Consider the following 13,723-nt stretch of genomic DNA (forward strand, 5'->3'; position numbering starts at 1 on the left):
AGCTGAGCTTGCAATTTAACTAAGGCGTCATTAGGGAGTAGTTGCATTGAAACAGGAGTCGGGAACATAAACCCAAAAATGTTTTCCAAGGGTTAGCAAGGTCACGAATGAGTTGGTCGGCCACGTCATCCCTTGTATTCGACATGTTCCTCTACTTAGTTTGTCACGGAGGTCGTATGTCACGCAATTATCCCAGTGCGGGCTGCGAACGTTCATTTCGACTTTTTTTAATTACACCCGCTTTCCCTTTCCACTGACATCCAAGCAATATGGTCAGACGTTAAGTGAAAAAGAACGCTGATGTGAAGGCTTTCTTTCTAAAGAGATTTTGACCGCATCATGATGGATTCTGAAGTCCTCTCACTGGCTTTGTACAGTCAGTTTGGAGGTTTGTTGGAAAAAAACTGAGAATTGCAATCCTGACCAAAATTATCAGGAGAAAAAAAACTATTCCTTTGTTTTTTTCTTGTCTATTGTGACAAACAGAGGTGGGTAGTAAGGGAGTACATTTACTCCCTTACATTTACTTGAGTATGTTTTGGGAAAATTTTGTACTACTAAGAGTATTTTTAAATCCCTTTGCTTTTACTTTTACTTGAGTAAATTTGTGATGAAAAAAACGGCCTCACATCAAAAGCATGTTCCCCTTAAAAAGGGTGCCAAACACCCTCTACAACACAGGTGTCAAACAGGCGGCCCGCGGGCCATATCAGGCCCGCTAAGGGATTGAATCCGGCCCGTAAGGCAACACACAGAGAAGCGCAAGAGAAAAACAAGCTGCAGGTTGAAATATGTCAACTTGATGTTGCCAAAGCCAGGTGCCCCGAACAAAGACACTGTACTTGTATTTATTTCTGTCTCTCTCTCTCTCTCTCTCTCTCTCTCTCTCTCTCTTTTCCACCCCTTTTCTCCCACTCTCTCTCTTTCACTCTCTGTGTCTCTTTTTCTCTTCCTTTGTTGCTCATTGTTTCTTTCTCTCGCTGTGTCTTTTTAACTTCTTTTTCTAACTCCCTTTTTTCCTTTTCGCTCTTTTCTCTTTCTCTCTTCCTACCCTTCGCGCTTTCTTTTGTCTTTTCTCTCCCTCTGTCTTTCTATTTCTCTTTGGAGTCTTCCTTCCTCTCCCTTTCTTTCCCCCCTCTCTCATGACTTTTTATCTCTTTTGTTTCTCACGCTCTCTCCGTCTCTCTTTTTCTTTCTTTGTCCCGCCCTCTCTGTTTTTCCCTCCCTCTTTCTTTTATTTCTTTATCTCTCTTTTTCTTTCTCTTTAATCTACTAGTCCGGCCCCCGGCAGAATGTTTGTTCTATCGTGTGGCCCCTGAGTTGAAATGAGTTTGACACCCCGGCTCTACAATATCCAATGTCCCCTATGTTCAAGTTAATAGGCTAGCTTGTTCTGCTTGCTGAGCCTTTTAAGATAAGCATTGGGGCTTCAAATGTGCTACTTGGTGCTACATGTGCTTAATCTATTTATAATAATAATAATAATTTCCTTTGTATTGTCATTCTTTGTAACAATGTACACAGAACGAAATGTCGATACACCTGACCCGTTGTAGCGAGCCGATGCAGCCGCAGCCAACAGAGGGCGCCGCCATATTGATTTATACTATTTATATTTTATTATTTATTGAAGCACTTGAATTTATGTTAGTTATTTTAATCTACTTTAAAATTAAATGTATTTTTTTGTTGATTGGATGGACTTTAATAAGCTGATGATCTGATTGTTTTTTTTAAAAAAAATCAATAAATATGACGTCGCTACAGTTACCCAGTACTTGAGTAATTCTTTCACCAAGTATTTTTTTACTTTTACTCAAGTTAGTATTTGGATGACTACTTTTACTCCTACTTGAGTAATATCTTTCTGATGTAATAATACTTTTACTTGAGTAAAACCTTCCATCGTGATGCCTTTTTTTAATCCTCAAAATTCTAATGACGTCAAAAATCAGATTTCTTTATTCCATTTCTTTCATTTGATCTAATCAATGAGTCGCACTGTTATTACCGACTGAGAGTATAGGACTGTAACAAAAGAACAACAATAGACCTAAAAATAAATAAAACACAGAATTGCCATTGAATGATTGTTTTTTATAATCATTATAAAAAAAGGAAAAAAAGAAAAGGGCTCCCCCTTTCAGTGTGAGAAAGCAATTTAGAGAGCAGCTGGCTAGCTGCACACTAACATCAGGTATCTTCGGATCGAGCCTGATAACTATCCACGAAGCACCCAATGGTGATCACCATTCCTTTGCGCTCTTCTGACTTTCCTCGGAGTCCGATTTGATTGATGGATTTCCTTTTAATGTAGCGAGCTGCTGAAATAGTAGCTGTAGCTCAGTTTGTTTTTGACACTTTAACTTGACAACATACACCAGCCGATCAACGGTGCGCATAGACAGTCACGTCCACCCAACATACAGAGCCCTCCCTAACCTGCCCCTGTGATAAATTTGCTGTGTGCTGTCTGCTCAGAACGCAATGTGCGATACTTTGGTATTAATGTCATGAGAGACCATCAAATTGAAAATCTGCAATGCAGTGCACCAACAATAACTGAATCACGAAATAGCGAGGGGTCTTAGTACATCTATAAGGCTTTCACATTTTTGTGGCTCCAGACATATTTGTTTTTTGTTTTTGTTTTTTACTTCAAATTGGCTCTTTGAAAATTTTGGGGTCCAAAACTCATTCAAAATTTGGGTTGCTGACTTCTGGCCTAGTTTCTTTTTGCTGTTTTGCCGGCGCTCGACTGAGGTCAGCACTTGAGCTTTGGCCTCCTGTGTGGCCGCGGGGTAGGATGTGTGGTTACGATTGCAGATGCGGATGTCAACGGTTTAAGGGGGATGGGGCCCTTTATGTCAGGCGGCAGTCTTTCTGCTGCACTCTGCAAGTTCTGGCAAGACAGACAGGAAGGTGTAATTACGAAGAAAGGTTTCACTCTCACGAGGTTTCCTAGAGTTTCATGAGAAATACTGATGTGTCATTCGCAAAGGAAACGGCTCTATGACGGCTCTCTTGGATGTCAACGATAGGAGTCGGCTTCCAACCAATCAGGAGCCGGTCTCCTTCTCTTTTGATTGGTCAATATGCATTTTCTTCTTTTTTAGGATGTAAAAATTTTGGATTTTTTTTCTTTCTTTTGTAGATCTAAAAATATCATTTTCTGTGTCCCCTGGCTCTAAGACAATGTGTTTCACAATAAGATTCTTTAACAAAAGCTATAAAAATAAAGTTTATTCTTGTATTTCATACTTGATTTAGTGTTGCAATGAAAAGTCAAAGTTTTGAACTGACATTTTGTTGTTTTTCAGAGATTTTGAGTCGCCTTTGTATAAAAAATTTCAGAGATTAATGAGTTAAAACTTCACTGCAGAGTAAAAAAAAAGGTATTATATTATTCAATAGATAATACATTTTTCATATTTATAATTTATTTTGTGCATAATGTTACAATCTTATTTGTAATATACCGATTAAAAGGACCCCCAAAAACCCTTTCCTTTTTTCCCCCTAGCTTTTTTTTTTTTTTACATTTTTCTTTTTTTCAAAAACAGAATGAACAGCAAAATCAAAAAACACTTCTAGTACCGTATAAACACGTACATAAGCCTACATCGCAAATAAGCGACCCCCTAAAACTACTTTAATATAGCCTCGTAGATTGTTCTCGATTGTTCTCAGCTCAGGGATGCTGCTGGAAATGTGAATTTCCCTTCGGGGATGAACAAAGTATCTATCTATCTATCTATCTATCTATCTATCTATCTATCTATCTATCTATCTATCTATCTATCTATCTATCTATCTAGTAAAATAAATTCAAAATTTTATGACCGCATGCACCTCATACATATTTTTTGACAATGTTAGCTTTATTATTGTCATCTCATCTCATTAGCCGTACCGCTTATCCTCATTAGGGTCGCGGGGGGGCTGGAGCCCATCCCAGCCATCTTCGGGCAGTGGGCAGGGGACACCCTGAACTGGTTGCCAGCCAATCGCAGGGCACACAGGGACAGACAACTCATTCGCTCATTCACACCTAGGGACAATTTGGACCGGCCAATTCACCTGAAATGCATGTTTTTGGAATGTGGGAGGAAACCGGAGTGCCCGGAGGAAACCCACGCAAGCACGGGGAGAACATACAAACTCCGCACAGAAAGTCTGGAGCTGGATTTGAACCCACGACAGGTTCCCATGACATGAACTGTGCCGCACAAGCGCTAACCACTGCGCCGCCGTGCTGCCCCATTATTGTCATTATTATTATTATTTTATTTCTAAAATGTGGTCAATAAAGATTAACATACTGGTAAAAATATAACATTTTGTTGGTATTACACAAAATCATGCATGGACTTGCTCTCTTATATGTATCAGATTAAATTTCTCCTTATGTTCTGGTCCGAGGCCTTTGCTCTGAAAATGCTGGTCTTTTTGTGATCCCAAGAGCCAAGAAGAGAACCGCAAGTTCGAAAGCGTTCTCCATTTGGGCCCCAGTGTTGTGGAATGCTCTGCCCCCTGAAATTCGATCTGCAACTGCAGTGGAACTGTTTAAATATAGGCTTAAAACACACTTCTATTCTATAGTTTATGAATGACCTATATTTCATGTTGACAATATTTCTCTATTATTTGTTATTGCAACATCCGTTGCAGCCTGGTCATCCTGGAAGGGGGATGAACTCATGTGTGGTCCTTTCTCAAGGTTTCTTGATTTTCCTCATGTTGAGGTTTTTGAGTTTTTCCTTGCCCTCATGTAGGTTTTAGATCAGGGGATGGTGTAATAATAGTCTGTGGTTTGCAATTATCTGTTGTCTGTGCAGTCCTTTGAGACTCCTTGTGATTAAGGGCGACAGAAATATACATGACTTGACTTGACTTAAACCGTTGTAAACTTCTGAAAAGAGAAAAAAATCAAGACTTTATTTTAAAAAGATTTTAAAACCTTACTAATGTCAGCGACTCTCCAGCACCTGCTAATCACTAATAATGTTATTTGTGATTGTAAACAGCCAATTGTGACACAGAAATAGAACTGTTACTTTATCCCGTTTGCCTAGTTAATTTCCCACTCATATAATCTTCCCCAAACATAAGAGCCTGTCACATATATGCATTCGCACCTACTCTCAAATATCCTGGTTTCTTGGCACCCTTTAGTGCTGGCAGGTTATCAGAACATAGACGACAATCTGTGACTATTCACAGGAATATAATGGCTGCACTACATTTTCCATAAAATGAAAAGCTGGGATGTTTATTGCCATATCTTTGATCTTCTGCATCAATTTAAACTGCAATAATGGTCTACCATGTTTTTCTCATAGTAGTGTCAATTTGAGGCTTTAAATTGGGGTTAATCAGAAACATCTTTTAAATGGACGTTAATCCAAACGATAGTGTGTCCCAAATCAAAGCTAATTGATTAATACCTATTTTAAGATTATGAGCTGAACAGGTCTGTAATCTTGACCCGTTTTACCCATCTCAGGGGGGCAGATCTTTTGCTACTTGATGGCCTCTGAAAATACAAATTTTCCAGGTAATCACCAATCGCACTTTTCCTCTTTTCTTAACAAAAGAGGAAATTGGTCTAAGCAATGAGCAAGTGTGATGTCAGCAAGTGTTGAAATGTCCAAAACAATTCAATATTCTGCCAAAGTTGTCTTCCATGTATACAATATTCAATCAGAATGCAGTTTTTAGACAAGTGCTCAGGCAATAAACATTATTGACAGGACATTTTTGGGGGGTTGACTTTCACTCCGAAGCTTTAACTTATGGAGGGTCAATCCTGCCATATGTATTTATAATAGCTTAAATAAATTAATAAATATCTGCAAATATATGCCATATTAATAAATGAACACACAAATAAATCACGTGATACCTTAATATATGACATAATATTTACGCATTTTGTCATTTATTTGATCATTTATTTATTTGTTGTTGCGTATTTTGTCACAACAAAATCATATTCAAATGAGAGGGTGGGTCAAACTTGCTGCGCTTTTCAGCTATTGGTTCATCAGTGATGAATACATCGGCTGCTAATGTCTTGATTCCCTCATCCTGGTAGCCAGTAAGGCATTGCTGATGAGTGGGGAACTTATCAACCAATCAAATGAATTTGAATATCTATTTGTTGTGATACACTATACAAATAAATGACAAAATACACCACAAGTGTACCTCAAAATACATGACAATATAAACGACAAGATACACAAAAACATAAACAAAATTCATGAAAAAAAGGATTGAATCATTGAATTCATGTCATGTATTTCGTTTATTTTTTTTTGGGGGGTTATTTGTATTGGCAGGTTTGGTCCTCCATATTAACTCGCCATAGTCAAGTCATTGCTTTAAAGGTTCAATTAGGTTGAGTTTAATCTTTCACTTCGTGAGCACTAGTTTTTAATTCATACAAACTTGTTAAAGATGCTTTAAAGAAATGTTTCTCATTTCTCAACAGGTGGGTAAAAGGACCTAGATTTGGATCACGGGCCTTTGCTTTGGCAATATTATGTTAATAAGGAAAAAAACAGGGGCGGTAATGCCGTGCTCGATCTCTTCTTTGTGTTCAGTCAATCGGGACGTTGAAGAGGCACTACATCTCATTTTAATGTGATTATGTTGGTTATTTTTACTTTTTTCTGTCTATAATAATGGGTACAAAGAAAGTTAGTGCTAAGGGAAAATAGTGACAACAACAATTGAGTTTAAGAATGGAATAATTGCGAAATACGAAATTCGAGTATCGACCACTTAAAGGGCTACTTGTAGAGGTACAGTAAATGGGTAAAAAATATTTATAGCTTTTGATCAGTATATTAATCTTGCTTAACTACATTTTTGATAATTACATATGTTTAGGTAGATGCTTTATGAAAATTTTGAATCTCTTTCAGTATTTGGCTATTTTAAAGCAGTTTTAGTGGGCCGCTCATATGCAAGAATAAACGATACTTTAAGTCATTTTGGTTTTACTGGGCATTTTGTTTTTGAACAAAAAAACAACAACAAAAACAAAAGTTAAAAAATTCTGCTATCTTGCCTTAAACAGAACAATTGAAAAGTGGACATTTTTGCTGGATTTGAGTAACAGTTTGTCATAAGGGTGGGATGGTGGTTCTTGAAGTCAGATCAGTTGACAACCAGTGCTTTAAAGGGTTAACTTGAACTCAAATTACGATGAGGAATACTTCATTTTAAACAGAACTAGTTTCCACCTTCAAGACTTTTAAAATTAGGTTGTACAACATGGTGCATTGCTTGAGTTTTAAAAGTAAAAAAATCAAGACAGATTTGCCTTTTATTGAGCCGTACGTTTACCTTCTCTCACAGATGTGAACATACCAGACCAGATCTTCCTTGCTTATGATCTTTTTTTTCTTCTCCTCCAGGCTTTCCAGCTGACGTCTGACCCCTGCCCCTATCCATCCCCCTCGCCCTCCCTTCCCAACTCCAGATGCAGGGCTTTGTTGTCGGCGAACCGGGCTTAGTTTTGAAGTCCAGTATGAGGCAATGGCGAAAGCTCGTGCTGGTGGGAATGCTAGCCTGGGTTCTCATCTTTCTCGCCCTTTTCTCCTACTTTCTGGACGCCCGTGTCAACAAGTCCCCAACGTCCGCCGGCAACCTGCTCTCCCAGCACCCTGACACCCGTCGCCTAGCTTCCATCCAAGCCTCTCATTCCCAGCCGAACGCCGTCTTCATTTCAGGGTTCGTACCGGTTCTTGAACTCATTGAAAATGCGTGAATTCCAATGTTGTGTTGTAAAGTTTTGAAAAATGCTTTATTTTGGGTAAAATGCTTATGAATGTGTAAAATAGTTGCCATGTTTCTCGGCAGTCTGGCTCGATCAGACCACGCAATATACGAAGAAAAATAAGAGGTTTTCTTCAAAATGACACCTACCTGCCTGCTCTGGTGGCTTGCTTTGCCATTGCATTTCTTCTCTCTTCCTGTTTAACGGCAGCTCCCATGAGTTTGTATGGCACTGTCATGCGAATTATCATTGCCCGATGCAGTTGCATCAGACCAAGATGCTGAGGCTGCTGTTTTCTTAAACAATGGCAAGAAAGCAGAAAATACAAACAATGACTAAAATGAAAGAACAATCAGATGATTGACAGATATTTTAATCGCTGTTAAAAACCCTTGTTAAATAAGTGTGTTGAAGAGAAGCTGCTTGCTCATTGTTAAGGCAGAGCGCCGGAATTTATGTAGGTTTATTCTAGCCGATTGAGAGAGAAAGATTTAAGACAGTTAAATCTCATACAAGCACAATATATGTGCAAGCAGCAAAATTGCGATTTAATTTCAGTGATCTCAATCAGCAAAAAACGTTCTTTTGATCGGCATTAGACATCGATTGTGCGAGCCATTTGTAGCTCTCTTGTGTAACTGCCTCAAGCATAACGCCGGGTAGGTGACGAGTCAAATGTCTTTTCATGACAGCAAGTTAATTGGGCGAAAATTGTGCCTCAGGTGACCATTTCATATTTACAGTAGCTTAGTTCCCACATAAGTTAATCATTAAACTTTGACTTTCCTTGGCTTGCACCCATAGTAGATACATCTTTAGTGTTAACAGTAATACTGTGACGGCGATTTATATTTATCATTATTGACGGTAAAATGATCCATTCTTTCTTCTTTAAACGGTACTAGCGAATTTTCTTTGAAAGTCTTTATAAAGTGCTTGAATTTGGCAATTAAAAAGGTGTACGAACATTGTCGTTTACAGCACTGCCCCGACCCCGCCAGAAACCGAGCCCCGCAGCAGCTCCGTTCCCCCCACCTATGGCAGCCAGGAGGTCAGCCAACAAGACTACATGGACCCCCAGACTCTGGTGGCATGGTCTTCCTTTGGCACGGAGAACGTGGACTACCACTCGGTCCAAAGTCGTGAGATGACAGCAGAGTATCAAAACCTGGTGAGCAGATCGCAGCCACAAGGAGAGGAGGAAGATGAAGAAGAAAGAGGAAATACTTATGAAATAAGGACAAACAGGATTAGAACGGATGGCACAGCAGCCGACGTTTCCTTCAACGTGGAGGAGAACAACTCTTCCAAGTCCACGACGCTCCTGATGCGCATGTGGCAGGGTCGCCTCTCGACCGACATGCTGGACCCGAGGCTGCAGCGAGCTCGGAACGAGTACATGAAGGCCAACATTCACCACGTGTCCTACAAGGGGCCCCGCCGGGTCTCGCAAAGTGCCAAGGAACTGCTGTGTCAAATGAAGTCTCAGGCCCGGATTAGCACAGTGGACGGGTCAGAGAAGCCTTTTTCCTCTCTGGGGTGGGCCCGTATGGTACCGGACCTCCCGCTGAAGAACCTGCACAAGTCTCAGGGCAGGAGCAGCTTTAAGACCTGCGCCGTGGTCGCTTCGGCTGGTGCCATCCTACAATCGGGACTGGGTAAAGAGATTGGTGAGTTGTTTTGAACGTCTTTACATTCGGGTTCATTTGTCTCTGTATTGCAAGGGTGGGCAAAACTTTTAATTCACAGGCCACATTGGTTTGAAAAATGTGCACATGGGCCGAGTCAGATTGAAAAAAAGGCCAATTGATTCATTAAAAATTTTTTATACGGACGATCCCCTACTTATGACCATTCGACTTACACAAAACGGTTGATACGAACATTTTTTTGGGATGCCGAAAAATATCCGGACATTGCTGCAAGTTAGATTTTTTATTGTGTGCACATTACTGTAGTGCTTCTCTCCTCCGCTACCGGTGTGTGGCGCTGGGAGGGGTTACCCAGCATCCACCTGGAAGAAAAGAAAATCCACTTCATCTTCCTAGTTCGTGTGTAAAGATTCTATACTGTCTATATCTATACTGTCTCCAGCGTGCTAAAAACTTTGGCAGTTTTATTGTTTACATCTCGTTCATTCATTCAATACGGTTTGTGTAAAGTGTAAAGAAGAGGCGAGACGTTTCTTTTGAAATGAAACCGGAATAAGAAAGCTTGATGCGGTTGAGAAAATGGTCAGAATACTTTTTTTTGCCACTTTTTACCCCGGAAGAGGACCTTTTGAAGCGCATCTTTCAAAAGTAAGTTAAACTCAACTTGATTTATCTTTATAGAATATCTTATATTATGAAATGTTAATTTTTTTAGGACAAAACAATGCAGGTCACTTATACAAGCTTTAAACATACTTATATAAGCCTTAAACATACAAAATATAGTAATGAAGCAACCTACGAACAAATTCAACTTACGAACGATCGTCTGACGATATTTGAGGAAAAAAGATAACATATACCAATGCATTGTTTCTCGTTTGCACATACCTGTACAAGTTAGGTTTCACTGTCTATTTATTTATGAAGGGACCATTAAATCCAAATGGTTTTTAAAACACTCAAAATAGACAACAATAAATGTATTTATGAACGAAAACTATAATCATAAATAATATAAAATTAATATGGCATCTCCCTTTTTTAAGCAAAATCTGATCCTTTTGCATTGAAAAACTCACTCCAATCGGGTGTTTCATTGCATCAACGTTGACATATTGATATATGAAATTGATTTAAAAAAGCAAGTACAAAAAAAAATGTAGCCTGCTATCTGTTGTGTTATGTTGGCCACAAGCAAAATGAAATATGTAATTTTTATGAGGCATACAAAGAGACACAGGATAGGAAAGACAACAAAATAACACATTTTTATTATTATTTAATGCTAGCATTATATATCTACCATTTTTGCTCGAATAAATGATTTATTTAATGATTTTAAATTATTTTTCTGCTTTTTATTTATATTTTTATTTAAGACAAGTCAAGTAACATTTATTTATGTAGCCCTTAATCACAAAAATGTCTCAAAGGACTGCACAGGATTACAATTACACAATTACCTGATCTTAAACCAACCAAAATGTTTACCGGAATTTGGGAACTTAGCTTTTAATTTAATGTATGTGTCATGACTTTTTTCCAATGCATCTCCAATGTTTTTGATTTAAAATATTGAATCAATTCAAAGTTACTTCACATAACATGTAGTTACATCAGGCCCTTTGAGGGCAGCCATTACACTCATGTGGCCCTCAGTAAAAATGAGTTTGACACCTCTGAATTAAAGTAACTTTACATAACCTCGTTGAATTTGAACGCTGAATACATGATAAAGATTTTTGTTAACACCAGTGGAAAGCAAAGTACTTGATATTGATTGCAGCGGCTGCCATATTAAAAAAAAAGGCCTTGAAAATTCCAGTTACTTGACACTTGAAACGATGTGGAGAAATACATGCTTGTGGTTAGGAAGAACCTGTGCTCTAATACGCAACCTTGTAAGAGCGGACTAATCGGAAATGTATTAATGAGTAAATGAACACCTCATCTCTTAAGAGGCCGTTTGAGAAGAAAAACATACTTGCTCTCACATTTAACATCAAACTTTCACACATGTACAACTATACTCTCATACAGACACAGTCATACCCATGCACAAACAATGCTATACTGTCATAAATACTTCTATACTCTTATACACACGTCTATACTCACATGTCACATGTACAACTATACTCTCAAACACGACTACACTCTCTTACACAGACTACCATCCTCTCTCACACATACCACTTTATACACACACTACTATAGTCCATCCCTCATATTACAATAATCTCATGTAAAAAGTAGTCCACTCTCTCACTCATATTACTATACTCTCATACGTACACAACTATAGTACCCTACTTATATTCGTATACTCTCATGCACACAGTAGTCTACACTCTCACACATATTACTATACTCCCATACACACACTACTATAGTCCATCTTTCATAATACTATACTCTCATGCACACAGTAGTCTACACTCTCACACATACTACTATACTGTCATACACACACTACTGTATTCCCTCACTCATCTAACTATACTCTCATGCCCACAGTAGTCTACACTCTCACACATATTACTATACTCCCATACACACACTACTATAGTCCCTCATTCATATTACTATACTCTCATGCACACAGTAGTCTACACTCTCACACATATTACTATACTGTCATACACACACTACTGTATTCCCTCACTCATATAACTATACTCTCATGCCCACAGTAGTCTACACTCTCACAGATATTACTTTTCTCGCAAACACACACTACTATAGCCCCTCACTCAAATTAGTACATATATCCTCATTCACACAGTCATCTACTCTCTCACATATATTACTATACTCTCACACACACACTACTATGCTGTCACACACCTACTACTCTACTCTACTCTACTCTACTCTACTCTACTCTACTCTACTCTACTCTACTCTACTCTACTCTACTCTACTCTACTCTACTACACTATACTAGTTTGACGTCGAACTGTACCACATATACACACAGATTAGTGTGCATCGCCTCGGTTATCGAAAAAAAACAACAACACTGAGAAGTAATCATTACGCTAGGTGTGAAAAACCGCTGTGTAAGAAAGAATAGTAGTGCATGTGAGAGCATACAACTGTGTGAGAGAGCCTATAGTAGTGTGTGAGTGTGTGGCTCAGAGGGCGTAGGGGGACAGGAGTTGTGTGTATATATGTTTGAGAGAGTATAGCAGTGTGTGTTTGAGAGTATAGTAGTTTGTGTGAGAGAGTGTAGTAGTGTGTATGAGGAGGGTTTGTCCATGGTTATGACTGTCTGCATGAAAGTATAGTTGTGGGAGTATGATGTTACACATGAGTACAGACCAGACATGGGGACTTGAGACTTAGTGACTTGGACTCGAGTCGACTCGAGTCGCTGTTTTTATGACTTGTGACTTGACTTGGACTTGGCAATCTAAGACTCGGGACTTGACTTGTGACTTGACTTGCCCAAGAAAAAAATACTTGGGACTTACTTGGGACTTGAAGGTGAAGACTTGAGACTTACTTGAGACTTGCACATGTGTGACTTGGTCCCATGTCTGCAGACGCTCCCCTACTTACGACCATTGGACTTACGATAAACGTTAGCTACGAACACTTTGCTGTAAGTTAGATTTTATATTGTGTGCACCGTTTTCCGAATACAGGACTTTACTGTAGTGCTTTTTTCCGCCGCTACCGGCGTGTGGCGCTCTGGCAGGTCACCCAGCATCCACCCCGAAGAAAAAAGATCCGCTTCCTCTTCCTAGTTCGTGTGTAAATACTCTATACTGTATCTCCAGCGCGCTTTGATGTTTTTATTGTTTAATATCTCGTGCATCCATTCGATATGGTTGGTATAAAGTGTAAAGAAGAGGCCAGAAATTTCTTTTGAAACGAAAGTGGAATAAGAAAGCTTGATGCGGTTGAGAAAATGGTCGGATTGCTTCTTTCAGCCACTCTCTAACACTGAGGAGGACCTCTTGAAGCTTATCTTCCAAAAGTTAGTTACACTTAACTTTATTTATCTTTATAGAGCATATTGTTTTATGAAATGTTTATTTTCTAGTACCTAACAATACAGTTTAGTTATACAAGCCTTAAACATACTTATATAAACCTTAAACATACAAAATACAGCACTGAAGCAACTTACGAAAAAATTAAACTGATCTCGTTCGTAAGTAGGGCAGCTTCTGTCTTATTTACTTCTCAAACAGCCTCTCATATCATCTATCTACCTGATGTAAAGTTACCACTGTAATTAAAAAGAAAAGTAAACTCTGCTTTTAATTCT

The 13,723-nt window shown here is 38.8% G+C and overlaps 1 protein-coding gene across 1 annotated transcript in view; it reads left to right on the forward strand.

Moving 5' to 3' along the window:
- Nucleotides 1–13,723, forward strand: part of st6gal2a (ST6 beta-galactosamide alpha-2,6-sialyltranferase 2a) — a 103,450-nt gene that overhangs the window by 32,651 nt on the left and 57,076 nt on the right. The window contains exons 2-3 of the mRNA XM_088353375.1: nucleotides 7,428–7,743; nucleotides 8,771–9,459. Coding sequence (XP_088209501.1) covers nucleotides 7,493–7,743; nucleotides 8,771–9,459 — 940 coding nt within the window. The 5' untranslated portion in view covers nucleotides 7,428–7,492. The remainder of the gene's footprint in view (nucleotides 1–7,427; nucleotides 7,744–8,770; nucleotides 9,460–13,723) is intronic.

The sequence above is a fragment of the Urocampus carinirostris genome, chromosome 14 (assembly GCF_059441175.1).
Source record: "Urocampus carinirostris isolate Australia breed hairy pipefish chromosome 14, RoL_Ucar_1.0, whole genome shotgun sequence".
NCBI lineage: Eukaryota > Metazoa > Chordata > Actinopteri > Syngnathiformes > Syngnathidae > Urocampus > Urocampus carinirostris.